A 21,798-nucleotide genomic window follows, 5' to 3' on the forward strand; every position below is an offset into this window, starting at 1 on the left:
GGGGGGGGGGATGAAGAGGAAATTTGAAAGGTGAGCCTGATCAGTTCGCCATGCCCAGAATCAATGTTACATAGATCAACAGCCTTGTTCTGTTGAAAGAAATCCAAGGCTCCCATATATCATCAAATTTGTCCAACGAGTTCTTTAGGGTATGAGTAAGTCTATCATTCACCTCAATCCAATTTAATTTGGTGATAATGGGATCCAGGGGTATCGAGGATGATCTCCATGCCTTGGCCAGTGATATTCTGCCCGCCAGTAAGATCAGTTTGATCAGTTTCATCGTAGGTCTAAGGAGGGTCACAGCAAGCTTATTAAACAGGGCCGCCTCCACTGTGCTACAAATCTCCTGCTTTAAAATTCTAGAAATCAATCTATACACCTCGTCCCAAAATACCCTAGCAATCGGACAGGACCACCAAATATGCAACATAGAGCCCCTGGAATCACAGCCTCGGAAACATTGGGGTGAGGCCGATGGAAACATCTTTGCTAGTCTAGCCTGAGTGAGGTAACACCTAAGAGCCACCTTGTAGTGGCTTCCACCACAGCAGAGTTCAAAGAGACCTTGGAAAGAGAATATATCATATCCCACCACTCTTCTAATTCCCATGAGGTACCCAGCTCAGATTCCCAGTCTAGCATATATTGTAGTTTGTTGGCAGGGGCAACTAGGGCCAAATAAATAACAGAAATTTATCCTCTTGTAGTAGCTATTGAGGAGCATGTGCTTTTGAATGGGGAGGATCGCAGAGGTCTCGGGGCCTGTCTAATTATCGTATTTATATGAGGTTAATTGTCTATAGCGAAAATGTTCTGTTGAAGGAATTTCAAATTTACTGGTCAAGTGGTCCCATGTAAAGACTCTGCACACATCTATCATATCTTTCACCCGTCTAAAGCCCTTGGAAATCCACCAATTAAAGTTGACCGAGTGTTGGCCCGGCGGAAAATCCGGGTTATTCCAGAGTGGGGTTAGAGATTAATGACTGGGAGGATAGTTTCGGGTGATCTCTGAATTTATCCCAAAGCTGAGTGAGACAGAGCCGGGCATTTTATAGGTTCTCCCAGACCCTTCCTTGCACCACATAAGGGATTCTATAAAGCCCAGAAAGCAATCCTGGTTCTCTATCTCAACCCATTGAGGTCAGGCTCCATGCAAAGAGCTTAGCGAAAATTGTGCCACCTGCACCGCCACATAGTATTATTTCAAATGGGGTACTCTCAGTCCTCCCATGCACTTAGGAGCAAATAGGGCATCTTTTCGGATTCTGGCCTTTTTCCCTGCCCATATAAACCTCATTATTCTAGACTGGAGGAGTGCTATCTCCTTAGTAGGAACCTGAACAGGGAGAGTGCGAAATAGATAAATTAGTCTAGGGAGCAGATTCATTTTAATAGCAGCTATCCGTCCCAGCCACGATGGAGGGGAGAGGGACCACCGCTGGTGATCCGCGTAGAGTTTATTTAAATAGGGGCGCATAGTTAAGTCTGTAGAGATTACTATATGCAGGGGTCAACTGGATGCCTAAATACTGAACAGAGTCCTTATGCCAGCTGAAGTCAAATTTTTCCTGGATCGCCGTCAGCGTCATACAGCGCTAGCAACAAATTAGTAAAGTGGGTCCCAAAGTCAATTCCGGAAAGAACCCAAAATAGGTACCTCCAGGATAAACTGTCAAAAGCCTTTTGGACATCCAAGAAAAGCAACATAGCTTGACTTGGGAGACCCCCGTCCCAGCTGGAGTTAACCACCGATATAAGGTCAATAGCCCTTCTTGTTTGGTCTGGAGCCTGTCTGTGTTGCATAAAGCCCACCTGGTCCGGATGGATATATGCTCCTAAAAAGGAGCCCAGTCCTGTAGACAGGATCTTTGTCATAATTTTGAGGTCACAATTTATTAAGGAAATGGACCTATAATTGGCTATCTCTGATGCATCTTTTCCCAGTTTGGGGATCACACTAATAAATGCTTTATTGGCATCGCCTATTAAGGGGTTCCCCTCCCGCAGATAATTAAAGTCAGCGACCAGATGCGGCGCCAATACTGGGTTGAATGTTTTGTAGTACAAATTGGAAAAACCATTCGGCCCCGGCGAGCTACCCAATTTAATGAATCTAAGAGCCCCATTCAATTCCTCAATTGTGAATGGACGTTCCATGATAGCTTTATGTTTTGGTTGCAGCTTAGGGAGGTCAATCCTGCCAAGAAACCCTTCAATTCCTGCTCTGGAAATCAATTCCTTGGAGCTGTATAAACGACCATAGAAGTCCTCAAAAGCGGCCAAAATTTTTTCAGGGTTTTCTGATAACTTACCATCCTTGACCTTAATTTTAGGAAGGGTCTTAGGCGTAGGGTTAAGTTTATTAACCAATAGGCTTCCCGGTTTGTCGCTCCACAGAAAAAATCTGAGCTGTCCAGCGTATTGATTTCTCTGCCCTAGTCATTAAGATCCAGCTGGGATTTCAGCCTAGAAAGGGGGGTGGTCTTGTGTTGTCGCTGCAATCTGTGGTATTCTTGGAGACGGGTGTCAATCAGTTTATTATGTGCCCTTTTGCGTGACGCCCCTATTTTGATCAACTCCCCACTGATATAAGCTTTATGGGCTTCCCAATTAACAGCAGGGGATGTCTCGCTCGCAACATTATTCTGAAAATAGCCACGTAATAGCGATTCTATCTCCCCTCTTACCAGTGTATCTGAGTCAAAACTTTTATTGAATCTCCAGCGGAATCCGACCTGAGGCGGGCTCAAACCCGTCAGATACAGTGCTAAGGGTTTGTGATCGGACCAAGGGGTTGACAAAATTCGGGCCCCAAGTACATTAGGGAGCATTTGAGACTGAACAAACCCATGATCAATACGGGAGTACTGGTTATGGGCCACTGAAAAATAGGTATAGTCCCTGACCGATGGATTCATTTCCCGCCAACAATCTATAAGGTCATAGTTTCTTAGCAAGAGAGAAAAGCCTTGACTTTTTTTCGGAGGATATCTATATCTGCTTAATTTAGATTTATCTAGGATATGATCCAGAGCCAGATTAGAGTCCCCTAACAGGATAAGAGATATCACAAATCTCACTTGGAAAGGCATGGAAAAATGCCAATTGACCCTCATGGGCGCATAGTACGATACTACTGTAATGAGCTGTGATCCCACACAACCACCTGGGTCCCTAAAGACCTCCTGAGGTGCGAAGTTCAAGCTCTTTCGAAAACGCAAAAGAACCCCACATTTCTTCTTATCTGAGTTCGCATTGTAAAAGATAGGGTAGTTTTTATGAAAGTACCTCGGAACCAAGTTGTTGGAGAAATGTGTTTCCTGCAAAGCTAAAATATCCACCTTCAAGGAGTTATAGTAGTGAAATGCTTTAGATCTCTTGATCGGCGGGTTAAGGTCTTGAACATTATGGGAAAGCAATGTTAGCTTTGTGTGGGTTGTTTGCACCGCGGGATGCTCAGTCATCATGAGTGTGTATTACAAGTGGCGCCATGTTCAAACTTCCTCTTGGGGTAAGGAGAAAAATGAGGGAGCCATGGGGAGACAAAAACAAAAAAAAATACAACAGACAAACGATAAACAAAGGATAAACAATTAACAACCAACCAAGGCACCAGAAGATGATGTTGTAAACCAAGGAGAATCCGGTCCCCCCCCCGACCCCGGGAAACACAGGGTCCCGGATCTCGGGGGGGAGGGGGAAACCCCACCTCCCGTGCACCTAGGAGCTCGAGCAAGCTCCATCTCGTCAGGGAGAGTCCGGCCGGGTCAAAACAAATAAATAAGACCCGAACAAGAATCCCTGTTGGTTGAGGGCATGTATAACCCCCCCCGGAACCCACATCACTTGAAAATATAAATACTGAGGCATCTGTTCCCATCATACCCAATTTTGCAGAACAACAACACAGTAACCTGAGGAAATCACATGCTTGATAATGGCTCGGCAGTCACTGAACAGAAAGCCCAATAAAACGCACACAAAAAAAAGGGGGGGGGGGAGAGAAAGGAATGACCAGGACAACACTGACCAGTATTAACAAAGACGCCCCACCATGGGGTCATAATTACAGATAATGAAATAGAGGCTGATCAGGGGCCTCAATAACCCGAAGCCTTGGTAAAAGTGCAAAGAAACAGCAAACCATCAGTATTTGTACTGCATCATATTAACTACCAGATTAAGGCACCCGGACATACTTAGCAAAAACTCAACAAAGTGCCAGTAATCAAAAACTGTTTCAGGATAGCGTCCTGCAAACATTTTCAAGGCGTCTTCTGAGAGTGTTTCCCAGATGTCTTGACGTTGTTCCATAGCGGGTAAAAAGATGTGGAGGCTTCCTTGCTTAAAGTATGGGGAACATCCGCCCTCTGGATTAGTTCCAAATCCTTAAGAAGTTGTTCTCCCTCCTCAAAAGAGGAGAAGGAGAAACTCTTCCCTTGGGGCTGAAAAATCAATTTCAAAGGGAAAGCCCACCTATATTTAATCTTATGATCAATCAGGACTTGCAATAGGCGTTTAAGCGCCCTCCTGCGTTCAATAGTAAATGGTGTTATGTCAGAAAATTTTTTTGTATCGGGTGGCCTTCCATCTCAATATGATCCATGCCCCTGGTTACTTTCAATAGGGCTTCTTTCGTGGAAAAGTAGTGGGGCTTGACTATTACATCTTTGGGTGGGCCATCCTGCCTAGGGGCCACCAAAGCCCTTTGCGCCCTGTCAATTACAAAGTGTGACTCTGGTAAATCGGGTAAGAGATCTTGTAGGCGCACAGCCTCTGTAACATCTTTCACTGATTCAGGGAGGCCCCTGATCCTGAAATTATTTCTACGAGACCTGTTTTCCAAGTCATCAAGCTTAAGCTGCAGATCCTCAATCCGGTCATGCAAGACTGAAATTTCCTTGGAATTCTGGTTAACCCGTGTCACCGTTTCATCCACTTTTTTGTCAAATACATCAATTCTGGTGCCCAGATTCTGTAAATCTTGGCGTAGCTCAGATGTGATAGTCTCTATAACTTTAGCCAACTCTGTTTGCAAAAACTCGGCCAGGTTAAAATACAGCCTATTCTCCACCAAAGGGAGGTCAGAGGGGGGTGAAGAGGCTAAGGGATCCTGCATGGGTTAGGGTATGTGGACTATGAGAAGTCAAATCCTCTCTTGGAATAGACCTAGAGCCCTGCACTACAGGCAAGGACAATGCTGAGGGGGAGGGGGGGCTGTGAAATGTAAAGGCTGGGGGAATCCTGCATGTCCTGGGTGCTGGCAGGTGAGGAGTGGGGAGAACTCCCTTCCCACTCCCTGTCCACTGGTCCCCCGTCCATACCTTTTGGGAGAGACTTGCTCGCTCTCCAGCAATGCAGAGCCTGCAGCCACGTGCATGTCTCGGGGAGCCGCCATCTTGGAGGCCGGCCGCTGGGACTGAGAGTGTGGATTGCGGTCCTTCGCCTTCACCCCTGATTTGCCCACCATCGTTAGATGAAGAAGAGAGAAGTCCGGAGCCTGGACAGCTTGTGTGTAGCGTGGCTGCCGAGTGCCGCTACTGTAGGAGCTGTTAAGGGATCTGGGGGGTGCCGAGCCGTCTAGCCGTCTCTGCCCCACACTCCAGCGGTGATCAGAAGATCGTGGTGCCTGTTTGTTGGGAGGCGTGGCCGGGCGGGAAATTTAATAGTAGATTATCGTGTAATCTGCTTTTAAATGCCACCCGGGTCCCAGCCACGCCGCTGCGCATATTTTCAGTTAGATATGATGCACTATGCAGGATTTCTGCATGGTGCATCACATCTAACTGCAGATGCGATCACGAATGGGATTTCCCACTGGCATCACCCCTGGAATTTACTATAGCTGCTCGCAGGCTGATCTCCGGGTGATCCGATCAGCTTCGATCTGAGCAGCTTCAGAATACTATGTAATCTGCTTTGAAATTTTTTTTCCAATACACAGCAAAACACAAAAGTAAAAAAAAAAAAACATTTTAGTGCACCAAGCATCATTGCCCAGTGCCCTGATTTACATTTTGCCCACTATTAGCCCTGACCTTGATCTGACCATTTGATGACTTATAAATCACTTCCTGAATGTATCATTTCATCACTTTGTCTTTGACCTTGATTGCTCCTGACTGATTGCTGGAGACCACATGGCATCCAAAAGGCATCTCCCTGGAGCAAGCGCTGTTTTGGAGGAATTTGAAAGCAGCGATAGCGATTTGGAGTCCCTTGTGGAATCACGCAATAGTGATTCACCAGGAAATTTGTCATCGGACAGTGAAAGTGAACTGAGCGATGATTCTAGACCAGGTCAGTGCTGTGCGCACATGGTGTCCTATTGACCTTGATCCGGACCAGGCAGCACCGCCAAGATTTCCATTTACCGGTGCACCTGGGATGAAAATTGAAGCTGAATGCGACGGACCCCCTGGCACACCTGAAGTTGTTTTTGACCGATGAAGTTATCAAAAATTGTTGCGGAGACAAACAGGTAAGCCATTCTGTGTTTGCTAACTTTTTAAATTTTTTTTTTTTAGTAATTTTTTTTTTTAATGTAAACATATATGCTGCTCTGTGTTTGCTAACATACTACTTGCAACCTTCACACTATAAAAGAACATATCCCAAAATACTTTTTTTATTTTGCTTTATGCAGGTACGCTGGACAACAACAAGGTGCTCCACACCTGAGGTTTGCAAGAAGCAGAAAGTGGGAACCTGTGACAAAGGATGACATTTGGCTGTTTTTGGGATTGGTGATCCTGCAGGGAGTTGTGGGTAAGCCTGTGCTGAAGTGGTACTGATCCAAGAATTAAATGATTGTCACTCCATTCTTTGGCACAGTCATGCCAGAATACCGATTTATTTATTTATTTTTTTTTTTTTTTAGTACTGTACACTGGAAAAGGGACACAGTTCAACCCCGGATACAGCCATTATGGATTGGCAACATCTTCAGTGCTATCCCTCATTGAGCCATTGCTAGGTCAGGGCTATTGTGTCACAACTGACAATTTCTACACCTCTTCTAAGCTTTATGAGTTCCTTCCGCAACACAGCAGATGCTAATGGAACTGTTGGGGCTAACCGGCGCAATCTGCCATCACTGATTGCAAAAGGGAAGCAGAAGACAGGAGAAATTGTTGCCTGGCAGAAAGGAAAGATGATGGCCCTGAGATGGCGTGACAAGAAAGATGTGTGCCTGATGAGTACTGTCCATGATGACTCCACCATTCTGGTACACACAAAACGTGGGAAAGAAGTGATGAAGCCACAGGTGTGATTGACTACAACAACACCATGGGAGGTGTCGACAGAGCTGACCAAGCCATGACATTTTATCCAGCGATGAGTAAACAGCAAAGGAAGTACTACAAAAAGATTTTTAGCCATCTAGTTGAGCAGTGCCTATGGACTGCTTACGTTTTGTACAAAAAAAATAGAGGCCTGTGAATCATTCAGACTTAATTTTGCAAGTTCTGAATCCATAGTCAAGAATCACCAAACACAATCAGTGGCTATGAATAGACCTGCGTAGTGCTTCCACCGTTGTCAACCCAGAACGCTTACTGGTTGTCACTTCGTTGAATACATCCCACCAAACCAGAAAAAGGCAGCACCTACAGGGATGGTTTGCTGCTCAAAGACCGATGACAGAGGAAGGAAGAAACGCAAGGAAACCATGTTCTACTGTCCTGACTGTGATGTTGGGCGTTGTGCAGCACCCTGCTTCAAAATCTACCACACCAGGATGTCTACTAAAAATGTAAATTTTTTTTTTTTCTAAAATCTGCATTTAATTTATATTATTATTTATCAATAATATTGCACCTTTGCAATATTTCAGTGAGAAATTTTTGATATTTTTTTTTTTTTGTTTACACTGTGTCGGTCTATTATTTCATTATTTTTTATCATTACAATTAATAATTATGTATTATATTATAATTTATGAATATAATAAATATAATTAATATACCCGGGAGTTAATCCTAAGAATTACAGGCCCACAATATAAAAAAAATTTCTATGCAAAAATATTAGGATCAATTTTTGCATCAAAAAACTGACAGGACTAGAATGCTAGGGGGGTTAAGCAACAAAATGGGCTTATAATTAGCCCAACTAAGATGGTCCTTGCCTGGTTTAGGGATCATTACCACTTGTGCTTGTAACATAGCCCGACCAGGAAATAGCCCGTCTTAAAATGTTTATAAAGAGTAGTTAAGTGCAGCATAATATAATCAGCCATTTTCTTGTAAAAGAATGTTGTAAACCCATCTGAGCCACCCCTCTTACCAACCTTAGGTGTTTTAATTGCAGCTAGCACTTTTAAAATGGTTATATCTGCGCCCAATAAATTTTCCTGTTTAGAAGACATCGAAAGACGCACTTTAGATAAAAAAAGATTGGGCACAGGTAGAAAAGATTTCAGGCGGTGCGCTATACAATTTATATAATTGGTATTGAAATTCCTCCAGGATATTTCTGGGTTAGAAGTATAGATGTGGTTTCTAGTACGTAGAGAAATCGCAGGTCGATGTTTACAAATGTTACGCAACTTGTTGGCCAACATAGTACCAATTTTATTATTATTAGCATAACATTTTTGTTGTGTTCTGAGAAAGTTCTAGAAACAAAAATATGATCTTTACGGAAGTGAGGGGCATGTGAATGAAAAAAATTAGTGTAATCTTTGCCACGAGATAAGACTCCCTCCACCCAAATCTCTTAACAAAGAAGAAACACAATGTATTTCCTTGTTAGAAACTCAATTATCTGGCGTAGATCTATCCATTTTCGAATTTAAGACCAGATTAGAGTACCCACATTAAATAATAGTACCTTGTAAATGAGTGTTTAAAATGGTAAACAAATGTGAAAAAAAACTAATTGCTGCGTCTTGGGGGCATAATATGTACAAATATTGATGGTATTATCTAAAATAGATCCCAAAAAAAATAACTATTGACCTTGTGGGTCAAAAATTTGTGGCAGATAAAAGGAGTACATTTATGTATTGCATTTAAGACCCCACATTTCTTATTTGTAGCATTTGCTTGATAAAATAGAGGTTAAGAATGAAGTAAATATCCTAACGCAGAGGTTGAAGAAATATGGGTCTCCTGCAAACAAGTGATATTAATTTTTGGGACCATATATAATTAAATATAGTAGACATTTTATGAGGAAAATTCATTCCCTGAACATTTAGGTAAAACCTTCAATGCCATCTAAAACACATAACGAACAAATTATGAAACAGAACAGCATAATAGCTAACAAAACATGCAAAGAAAAAAAAAAGAAATTCAATAATAATGGAAAAAAAATGCCAAAACAAGACAAAAAACACTGTAAGAAACACAAAAAAATGAACATAAACAAAAGTAACACAGAAGAACCATGTGAAGGGAGGCACCGTAGTGCATCATGGCTAACCCTCAGTTTCAAAGAACTGGTAAAATCGAGGTCGGCAAAGACAAAAAAAGGGGGGGTACATGTATCACCATGAGCAAAGGTATTACTGGGGCATTGACCACCCTAATCGTATAAACAGAGATGTATACAAAAAAAAAAACAACTAGACGGATATTTCAATTAGAAAAAATAAACCAGGCGTTTGAAAATTAATTTTAAAAAAAATTCCAAAACAAAAGATATAAGACTGCAAGCCATCTACAAAGCAGCCTATTAAGACTATACATCAGGATTCAGCCATCAGCCACTTTCCGAAAAGATTGAATTTGTAAAAATCCCAAGTCCTTGGAACAAGATGTATCTTTAGTTAGGAATTTCTTTAATGGTACATCTTGATGGGCTGAAGAGGTAGACAACGCTTGATTTGGGGGATTGAGAGGAATTATTCATAGGATATAAAGATAAGTCAATAAGACATTTCGGCAAATTAGCCGCAGTAACCACTAAATAAGGATTATTTTGATAAGTAAACAGTAATTTAAATGGAAATCCCCAGCAATAAAGCACATGATTGTCTTGTAAAACCCGAAGATAGGGCTTTAAGGCTCCCTGCTTTTGGATGGTTGATTGTGATAAGTCCATAAAGACTTGATAGGAGAAATCCTGATAAGTAAGGGAATCTTTCCCCTGGCTGATCTATTCCTTGTCTTAATGATGAAATTTAATGATGACATCTCTAGAAGGACCATCAGTAGACTTGCGGGATAAGGCCCTATGGATCCTATCCAGTTTGAGATGTTCAGATGGAATGTCGGTCACTAAGTAGCGCTGTGACCACAGGAGTAAGATCCACGTTCTGGAATACCTCTGATTTTCATGTTACTTCACCCGGCACGCTTTTCAGCATTTTCCAACTGATCTCTAAGTGTTTGCAGCTCTAACTGAATGTTATCAATATCGTTCTGTCCTGTCATGATCGCCTTCCATGCTATTTGTGCTGTTTCCTGGCCAGTTTTAAGTTGCACCATTTCATACTAACTGTCTATTTGTATTTTTATTTAGTATACTTTAATCATTTGTTTTGTACATAACTATTCCCTGATGAAGCAGATTTAGGGAAGTTGGCAATAAGTGACTAATTTTTAGGTTTGACAGAAAACTACCATTTTGAGAATGTCAGTATGGGAACAGTAAAAACACAACCTCAGTTAGTCGTACAACAGAACAGGTCCTGCTATATGTTTGTGGCAAAGAAAAAGATTTTTATATATAGATATATACATTGAACAACATAAAGTGTAATAAATAACTCAATCTGTGCGAACATATCAGGGAGAAAGCCAAAAATTCATTTTGTCTTTTATATCAAAGAAGCAACTATATATATATATATATATATATATATATATATATATATATATATATATATATATATATATATATATATATATATTATATATATATATAATAGCGGTACCTCGGTATTCCTACGTTCCAGATACTTGGACTTATACCAAACAGGACGTCTACCAAACAAATTTTTCCTATAAGAAGACATAAAGGGAAAATGAATAATCCGTTATTCATGAAAAAAAATCCTATTATTGGCATATTATACATTGATGGGGTTTTATAAAATATTTAAACACTTTTTATTACTAAAATACATAAATACAAAAGCAATTTACTAGAAAAAAAACACAAAATCAAGTGAAAATTCACATAGAGTTATACTGCGGATTGTTCAGTAAATAGTAGCAACTGGCGTACTGACTCTTGTGGGAAGTCATGGCTTTGTCTCGTGAGAGGAAGACAAGAGTAGCGCACAGTGTCGTAACTCATTTTGACCCATACAAGTTCTAGCACGCAAGTCATATTCCAAACAAAGGTCGACCAAGCAAAATGTTTCGCGTCCAAACAGGACGTATGCCAGTTCGGACCTTTTCCAAAGTGGACGTATACCGAGGTACTACTGTAAATAAATAGTAATATAATAATCCTGGCATTTTACAGAAGTAGAGTAAATCAATAAAAAATGTTTTTAAAAACATATTTAACATAAGGAAAGAGAAGATAACAAAAATAAAGAGATTTAAGTATTGGATATGTCAACAGATAATTTGATATAATAATGAAATATGGTGAAAGAGCTTAGTGAGTCTGTTTTCAAGGTAGTTGGACTAAAAAAAAAACTGAGCTAGTTGTTCCACTAAATGATAAAAGGGTTATTATAAGAAGTATTCAAAATGATCATTTACACCATAGAATCAAATTGCTTTTTTAGATCTATTTGGTCTTAAAACCAAATCTATTTGGTTTTATGTTGTAATAGTACTGTATTGATGTCACCGCCTCAGGGGTTTGGAGGTGTAAGGAACATTCTCTTTGTTTTTCCTAAGTAGAATTTGTAATGAATCAAATAGATGACACCACTTGTTTCATAATTAACAAAATGTCATAGGAAATGGACATCACCATTCGGTAGAGTTAAGGTGCCCAACCTACGGCCTGCGGGCCACACCCGGCCCTTTCCTCATTCTCTCTCTGCTCTCTCTGCTCGCTGTCTTGCGGGAAATGGGGCAAGCACATGTCCTTTTTCTTTTTTTTTTTTTTTTTTGAATGAGCTCAAGCTACTAGTAAAGGGAAGCTTCCTGAGCATGCTCAGTGTAAGCTCCCTGGAAGTGGGAGTGTACTATAGACCTCCACAATCCACTGTGGCTGCTCCCTGCCCACCTTGTACTTTGAGATAATCCCAGCAGCAGCAGCAGCTTGAGAGCTGTGTGTGTGTCCATGCCGTTGTTAATATCCTATGCATAAACCTTCATATCTTCTTTACTGTTTGTCGTACCAGTGTGAAATTTTTACGGTACACATGGGACCTTGAGAGCTGCTATTAAGTTTTCAGTCCCCTAACTATACCAAGTTGCCTTAAAACCCTAATATTAATCAGGGATATTTTCACATTAAGGGGACTATTTCAAGACCAGGGTCCCCAAACTGAGTTTGAATGTTAGGGACCCCTGAAGGCCACATCCATGGCAATGAGGATTAGGGTAATGCCAATTCGCTCTGTGCTGTGGCTTAGTCACAAAATTGGTTCAGACTGGTGGTGAGGTTGTTACCCCTTCCTCGTGGCATAGAACCCTGGCTAGGGTGCGACGCTCAAAACCGCTCGCTGCTGCCTGAAGTCAAATCTTCAGATGCTGTGTTGGGACAGACTGAGCGGCTGCTGGGGTGCTTGTTACATATAGCTGGCCACTTACCTCCCTGAACCCCTATTTTTCTGGAACAGGGATCTTGGCAACTGGAAATGTGGGAGCCAGTAGGAAATGCTCCCCCCCCCCCCCCACCACCAATAACATTTTATACTCCTCACATCACGCTACCCTGCCACACAAAGCTATCCCCTTACTCTCTATGAACCCGATTCGCTACCCTGCCACACAAAGCTATCCCCTTACTCTCTATGAACCCGATTTTTTTTTTTTTTTTTGTAAGGAAGGGGTAATTGCAAGTGTAGGACTCATGTGACTAACTCCCCCTAAAATTTCAATACTACGGAGCCATCACAAGATACGAATAACTAATACCTGTCATACCATGCCACACATATCTGGCCACTTTACCTTCTGTGAACCCTAATTTCTCAGAAACAGGGAGATGTAGGGACCTGAAAATGTACTAGTAAGAGCATGCACCTCTTGCCTATCTGTCACAGTAAGTTCATTTCTCTGGAGGGATCCATTGCAGAGATTTTACAAAGAAGGTTAGTGGCCCCTTATAACTGACAAGATGCATTGTATGGTGTAGTTTCTGCACTTTGGTATTGGAATGGGTGATCAGGGAGCAATATATGACCAGCCAGCACTGTATGATAGCTTTAGTTTTGTATCAAATGGTGAGTGCAAAATTCTTAATTTGTCATTTCTTGTACATTACAATACCTAGAAACATTTCAATTTAATTAAAGATTTTAAATTAAAACTGTTTTAATTTTAAACATACATCTATATTGTTTGTTTGGGTTGTGGCCAACAAGTTTTATCTCAAACAGTGGCCCTAAGGTGTAAAAGGTTGGGCACCACTGTGGTAGAGGAAAGCATTGAGTTTCATTAATCCAATAACATTAAGGACAGTGAGCACATTTGTAGGTGCCCCTGGGTCTGGAATCTAACTTGGTCATTTCTGAAGTGAAATGGTTATTCACCAGTTGGTCCCTTAGGGAGGGATCTTTATGTACACAATCTGTGGTGTATTGCTAATAATTTTATATAAGATAGTTGCAAATCTTTCAGAAGGTATTGTGATGTCTATGGTACAGTGTAAATATATGAGTAACCTCCTCTTTGGGTTTAGTTGGACCCTGAGATAGCATTTCCTGTCTATCTAAGGATCTTACATGGCGATAGTTCCTTTTGAGAAGTTTCTTTGAGCAACCCCTCATTTTAGGTGCAGTTCCATTTTTTTTTCTTTTTTTATTACAAGTATTTTATTTTTTTATTTTTAAATGACAAAAAAATACAAAAGAAAATGAACATAATAGAGTAAAAATTACAATAACAGAAAGGTAAGTCAGGGCACAAAGTATTTGATACATGTATGGTTTTTGTTTTGTTTTTTTAACATTTCTGGAAAGTGTCAGTAGTAGTGGTTTGGATTGGTGAAGAAGTGATATCATATTGGACACCTGTGGTAAGGGAAGTTGTAGGGTAGTGGGAGGTATATTGGTTCTTTTAGTTGGAGAGGTATCCCATTTATCTCTCTGAAGTTTTTTTTCCTTTTTGGTAAAAATATTTGTGTTGTATTTTTCCAAATGCATCTTAAGATCCTTTTAAGATTTTTCAAGGAAGGTGGCAGAATTATTAATCTGCACTTTATGGTTTTGGAGTGTCTGCAGCTCTAAATCTAAAGTGGTTAAATCATTCTTGTAGTAAATAATAAATATACACATTAGTTCTTCTGAGCACTTGTTAAGAGTGTTCTATGTTGGCAAATATTTATATACATAAGCCAAAAACATTACATTTCTCTAAAATATTTATTTAAAAATACTTAAAGCATACCTAAACTCATAAATTTCACTTTTACATAAAAGGATAGACAACCCTTTTATATAAGGTAAAAATTCTGTTTGTTAGTGTTTTTTTAAATGCAGCACGGTTCCCTAATTGCCGATCACCCAGAAGCTCAGAGTCTTCTGGAATACCTACGTCACGCATCCCAAGAGGCTCTTGGCTGCTGCTTTTGCGCATGCCCGAGCATTTAGGGCATGGGCAGAAGTAGTCCTTTCACAAAAAAAGGGAAATTAATTGCCGATCTCACGCATGTACAGTTTTTTCCCATCTATGTCACCGGATCTCACACCTGCATCGTGTGACGTAGGAAGAAGAACCCGAAGAACAGAGAAAATGCAGCGCTTAGCACGCCAGTCTGAACACTGATCCTCCGCATGGATCGACTGCCCTGCGGGTTTGAAGGTAAGTGAATTTTTTTGTTTTAGGTTGTTTTTTGGGTTTACTTCCACTTTAACATGCCAATACAACACAATTTTTTTTTTATTAATGTCTAAATTTTAGTTTCAAGGTTTCAACTTATTTCTATCAACCCAATACTTGGTACATAAATTATTATGAATCTTTTCTTATTACATCTGGACAAGTTTCCTATTGTACTGCACTAAATTTCTTTTTTTTTTCTATACACTACACCAAGTAGTGTATAAACTCCTTTATTTCCTAATATATATTCCCCATCTAGGGTTGCCACCTTTTCAACTGGCCTCATTATAACAGAATTTTTTTCCTCTCCTTAATCCTCACCGGAGCAAGATGAGATGTATCCATCTTTCATGTATGTAATTTATCTTGGATTTCTCCCTAATTTTTATCTACTGATGTTTCCTCTTCAACTACTTTACCTCACATCTTTGATTGTTTTGTAACCTGTGACACTTTATGTATACCACCTACCCTAACAAGTAACTTTTCTTTGATTTTTTGCTTCGTTTATAATTAACTTGCAGTGGGGATTTTATACAGTAACTGAAACTACTCTGCCTAATGATATGTTGAGACAAATATCTGTCCTAATTGCATTGATTAAAATAATGTACCTATTTGACTTGCATACAAATTCAATTTAAGAACAAACAAGTCCCTGTCTCGTAACCCGGGGACTACCTGTACACACATATAGGGATGGATAGATGTGTGTAAATAGTGTGTGTGTGTGTGTGTGTGTGTCTCATTTAAATATACCTTTATGTCTTATTTATATATATGTTTTCACTTTTTCTCATCTTTAAAAATATACCTATGGGTTTAGGCAGGAGTGATGTGTTTAGCTTAGTATTTCATCCCTTTTACTACTAGGCTGAGGATTGGATCAAAATTTGCTTTAAACTTTATTATTGTAACACACAGTGTTTCTGTGAATTTGTATGTATTTTATTATTATTATTATTATTATTAATAAACAGGATTTATATAGCGCCAACATATTACGCAGCGCTGTACATTAAATAGGGGCACCTATGTAATATCATGTATCTTTATATAAATGCATCTTTGTTGCCACACTATAAACCCACATTATAAGGGGGTGGCTAAAAACATTTAAAAAATAAAGAACCAGCACCTCTTATTATTCAGACCTCAGCTCAGACAAAAGATCATTGTTGTCATGCTGCTTGATTTGTGTAGTAGATTTGGACCCAGAACTTTGAAGGCGCTCAATATTTGGATCAATTTAGGGTTGCACAGAATCCTGACTGAGAATGGCTGGTCTAATACTGCTCAACTAATATCTATTAGACCTCTATTACATCCAGAGCATCTCTAATAAACAAGCTTCATCTGAAACTTATTAATTCACTAGAATACATTTACAAGCTTTTTTACTGGCCTTTTGGGCTGTTCAGTACATATCTTTTATACATAGGAAATTATTGTATTTTGTAGGAAGTGGGGCTATTTGTTTTGCACACTGTGATGGATCGGACACTGAGAACGAGGTGGCTTCCATTATAAAAGCTGTAAAATCCTTACACAATACTGCAGAAGGAAGGTAAGCAGTATTAAACTTAGCTGGAAAACTGTCAGTAATTCATGCAGTTTTTTTCTTCTTCCTTTCATCCTTGTGGCATGTATTTATGAATTATCCCATTTTAAATTTTTACATTCATTTTTTCAGACTAGAATTACATATTGTTGGAGGTTTTAATGATGAGCGACAACTATCAAAAAATCTTTCACATCAGCTTCTTCGTAAGTGCTCTATTTTACAGTATGTACAGTTTTTACAGTATGTAATTGTGTATACTCTGAAACACTTTGGCTGTCACCTGTTGTAACACCCCTTGATACTGAATAAGAAAAATTCAAATGTGAACCAGTCCTTTTGTCATAGCACTCTTATCCTTTTTTTCCACACTGTTTAAGACCCATCATTCTGTATGTTAACCTGTGTGTAGGTGGTTGGCATCTCCATGACTGTTTGGATCAGGATGGAGATATAGTGTGTGCTATTTCAAAGCCATCTTTTGTTTGCAGTGGAAGGCATTCAGTGTGTCTGTTTACTGAAAATGATTGTTGAAGCTTCATGAGTTCAATGTTTTCTAAAAAAAAGTTTAAATTGTTTTACTGCTTTTTTTTAACCTCTTTAACTGATTATGTCAGTTTCCCATGAGCCTTTGCAGCCTTCTCCTAATTGCTGCAGTGATGTAAAGCCCGAAGGAGGGGTCAGAGCCGTTTTTTGAACAGTTTAAGGGGATTGTTAAAACTCAGATCAGTATAACTTAAGTTTACACCATATATAAACCTAAGCTGAAAGTGTGACCTTAGGTCCACTTTTAGTCCAATTTTTTTTTTCTTCCCGTACAATTTAATCCTAAATAATTTGTATTATTATTAATACCAGGATTTATATAGTGCCAAGATATAACGCAGCGATGTACAATAAATAGGGGTTGCAAATGACAGACCGATGTACAGACAGTGACACAAGAGGAGGAAAGGACTTTTCTTATCCTTAGATATACAGAACAGACTGTTGCAACTCTTCTGCAATGTATTGAATGCAGGAAGGCTTTATTAATCCTTTAAATGCTGTTGTGAAATTATTTTGCCTGTAGCTTAACTCAACCACATGTAGAAAGATAGCTTAAAAGGGGACAGTATTCAGGCAGTGGACAAAAAGGCGCGCTCAAAATAGGTTTAAAAGTCTTGGGTTTGTATTTATTTTGCCCCACTTGCAATTATTGGCCTGCCATTGATATTGAATATGTGGCCCACCATAGCCTTCTAATACTCTCTAGATCTGGATCCAAAATAAAAAGCTGCAAATTTATTGGTAAATATAATAATTCCTTTCGGACTTATCCACACCCTTTATCCCCTTTTTCCAAGTGAAATTGAAGAAAATACTGGTACAATAATCCTTAAACCTGGCTTCACACCCCTTACTTCACTACAGTTGATCTCAAATTTAATAGGCAGAGCAAATTTTTTTGTCAGGTTGATTTTTTTTTTTTGTACAAAAGATTGATTCAGATGTCAATCATAATGTCATTTGATAAAACATTGAGACAAAAAAAATCACAGTGTTTGCTTGGCATAAGACAGTCCAGAGAGATCATTTTATGCATCTCATTTTTCCATCATCTTTTCATTCACGGATTGATGTCACAGATCAGCAGAAGGATGATCTACAAATCTTGATCTCTATCAGACCAGACCAGAAGGTATAAGCATGATCGAAATATACCTATTGAAAATTTTGGTAGCTACACAGGCCATCCCTGCTCTAGTCTGTTAGTCAAACTAATTTCTTTGGCTTTGTGTAAAACACCTAATTCCTTTACAATGGGCCATTACTCTCCAGTCTGTTAGCACTTACATTCCTGCTTTGCTGTTTCTTTGGTTTTAGTTTTGTTTCTCATTTGACTTGCTACGGGTCTATCTCTTCTTGTTAATATCCCTGTCAACATTTTTACATGCTCTGGTTCGAAGCCCTGGTCCAAAGACTGCATTCTGGCATCTTCAGCACCCGTCAAATTCTTTCCAACCTGCATAAAGCACAGAGGGTCTGCTCTCCATTATTGTCTATGACAATTTCGTTTATTAGGAGGATACTTCTAACTTATGTACCATACTCCCTAACAACAATGTTCTTTAAAAGTGCTTTTAATCACATGCCAAGATTTTTTTTATATACTATGTTATTACCATGTAAAAAATTGCATGTGTTCATGTTTTATAAGTAAGGCTTATAGCATTCTCCAGAGGCACTATTCACAATGAATTTCAGTGTTCTCCCCAGAATTATTTTTAGCCGGGTGGTCAAACAGTGGGTGGGGCAAGACACTGCAGATTTTGTTCTTCTAGTTGTTTTATTTTTTATGCCATAAATATCCAGTAACCCCCCTATTATTGTGTCAGTGTTCTACCTTCCTCCTATACTTTGGTCTAGTGCTATGTATTGAAACCCAACTTCCTAGTGTTCCTGTGTTTTGTTATTAGTGAAATCCCATGCAGTGTTGTAATAGTGTAATCAAAGTAGTGTAACAAGTTAGGCTTAGTTCACATTAGCAGTTAAAAAAATATGGTCCATCTACTGCTCCTGAATGACTACTGGCAACTCATAGGCACCTGATTAATAACCGGTGTTAACTTTCAGGCCTAGCAGTTTTGCAGTGGTTCCCAGCACGAGGAAGCGCTGGATGCAACCTTACTGCCAGTGTGAATTCAGCCGAACTTCAGATGTGCACCCTAGGCCTAAATCAAGTTGAACAATGCTTGACAGTATGAGTTATACATTGGATAGTTGAAGATAGTACTAAACATTATTATTGTAAAAAAAAAGTTGCTGTTAGTAGGTAAAGTAAGCTGGTTTACCTTCAACAGGAAGGGCCAGCATCAAGCAGGTAAGAAAAGCATTAGGTCAATATAAAAAAAGGCTCTGGTTCCTAAATGTAAAAAAGCATCTTTTATAACCTCCTTGCTGGTAATCCTGAGTGCGGCTCGTTGTTTATTCTCAGTACCAAAAGCTCTAACCCTGAGCCACACTCGGGGTGGAATTGTCAAAGTGTTTTAAAAGCTTACCTCCAGCGATGCTGGCATCTTCCTCCCCTGAGGATGCCTGGCTGACATCTGCGTCGAAGATGGCACGACAGGTTCATTTCCCACTAGTAGGGAGCTATGACCAGGTTTAGCCAAAATACGATATACAGTAGTTTTAAAAAGTATTTATACCCCCTACTTCCCAAAAAGAGCCATAAGTTCTCAATATTATTGAAACAAAATGACTTGGCTATTCAAGCACAAATCTTTTGGTCAGATCATAACCCAGTTATTGTGAGTTTGAGAGGAATCCAGAGCACTCAGTCAAGTTTTAGATGGAGACTCAATGAAGGTCTATTGCAGTATCCTAAGATACAGGCTGAGATAGAAAATTTAAATCAAAGTTTTTTTTCAATCAATTTACCTGAGGATACCTCTCCAGCTAACAACTGGGAAGCTTATAAGGCATACATAAGAGGGGAACTTATGAAAATAGGAACTTATCAAAAGAAAGTTATATAAAAATTCTTGGAAGCCAAGATGAAGGAATATCATGTTATAAAAATTAGGTCATAAATCAGACTCAATGTTAGATCTTCGTCCTTAAATTGAAACCCTGCGTACTATACTTAATATGATCCTAATGACCAAAGCAGAGAAATCCTTTAGATGGGGAGCCCATAAATGCTATACTTGGGGCGATAAACCTGGGAAATTAATAGTTAATAAACAATCTCCAAAAAATAAATCTTATACTCTCCCTAAAATTAAAATGAAAGATGGAAAAATCACTCAAAACCCAGAAAAGATATTGCCAACATTTGAAGATTTTTACTCCTCACTATACAGCAACCAACATAAAGTTTCCCAATTCGTTTAAGATATCTGACCAGACACCATAGATCTGATCTCACTAGTGAATGACAATTGGGATGGTGGTAGAAATAGAGAGGCGATGCTTCTGGCCATTGATTTGCAGAAAGCTTTCGATAGTGTCTCTTGGCCCTCTATGTTCAAGATACTCTTTATGATGGGTTTTGCTATCTATTTTATAAATATGTTGAAGGCATTATATGACAAACCACTAGCAAACATCTCTTTGAGAGGCTTTCTCTGTTCTAATAATAATAATGAGAGGTACAAGGCAGGGTTGCCCGGTATCACCCCTTTTATGCGCTCTTGGTATAGAACCATTGGCCATAGCGATTAGGGAAAATTGAGGTATAAGGGGGATACAGTGTGGCACAAGGGAACACAAATGTGCATTATTTGCAGACGATATTTTGATGTATATCTCCCTCCCGCATGTGACTCTTCCTAATATTTTTAAAACCTTAGATAGATTTGCAGTTGTTTCATGGCTATAAATCTATCTAAATCTCGGGCCCTCAATAAAAATATCCCTAAACCTCAAATTGCAGTGATCAAAAAAAATTTCAATTTATGCTGGGAAGCTAATTCGCTTCAATATATAGGTATCCAATTAACATCATGTTCTAATTAACATCATCTGTTGTTTGTTTAAGGCCAATTACACTCCACTGTTTGAAAGAATTGTCTCAGATCTTAATAACTGGATGTCATCAACTCCATCTTGGATGGGACACATAGCAACTATTAAAATAAATTTTCTACCTTGGTTACTATACAAGTTTCATATGCTTCAAATTATGGTCCCTTCATCATGTAAACTACACACCCACAGGGAGGCCTAGGGGTTCCCTCCCTTCAAAATTATTATGTGGTATCTCAAGTTTCCCAAATTTCATTAACTACAATATCTGGGCCAAAAGGGATTGAAAAAAAATTGGGATTTGGAAAGGTGATGGACATTTTAGATAAACATATTCTTCTGAGTTTTGAACATCTTCATCAACATCTTCACTAAAAAAGAATTTTTGTCACAGAAATACTTCAAATATGGACAAATTCGTTCCTTTGTATATTCTAAAATTTGTATAGCTTCCCGTCCTCTACATCTCACTGCATTTGAATGTTCATGTAAATCTATAGCAGACACAAGGAGACAAATATTGATTATATATGATGTACCTATGCTCTCCCAGCATAAGCTGAAATATATGTGCTCTTGGGAAGAAGATCTGGGGCTCACTCTATCTAGGGAAGAGTGGAGTAAATGAATTTTCCCACTTTCAAAAATCTCTCCTACCACCTCCCTGATAGAGGTGAAAGGTTATACTATGATGGTATTTGGTCCCGTAGTGGGTTTTTAAATGTAATCCTTCAGTCTCACCTCAATGCTTTAGAGGCTGGGATACCATTGGCACCATATCACATATGTGGTGGTCATGCCCTATGGCTC

General features: G+C 39.3%; 1 protein-coding gene across 5 annotated transcripts in view; it reads left to right on the forward strand.

The window, feature by feature from the left end:
- Nucleotides 1-21,798, forward strand: part of NTAN1 (N-terminal asparagine amidase) — a 242,237-nt gene that overhangs the window by 172,560 nt on the left and 47,879 nt on the right. For all 5 annotated transcript variants that reach the window (XM_072419006.1, XM_072419001.1, XM_072419004.1 and 2 more), the window contains 2 exons: nt 16,377-16,482; nt 16,609-16,682. In XM_072419006.1, the coding sequence (XP_072275107.1) occupies nt 16,377-16,482; nt 16,609-16,682 (180 nt within the window). The remainder of the gene's footprint in view (nt 1-16,376; nt 16,483-16,608; nt 16,683-21,798) is intronic.

The sequence above is a fragment of the Pyxicephalus adspersus genome, chromosome 7, assembly GCF_032062135.1.
Source record: "Pyxicephalus adspersus chromosome 7, UCB_Pads_2.0, whole genome shotgun sequence".
Lineage (NCBI taxonomy): Eukaryota > Metazoa > Chordata > Amphibia > Anura > Pyxicephalidae > Pyxicephalus > Pyxicephalus adspersus.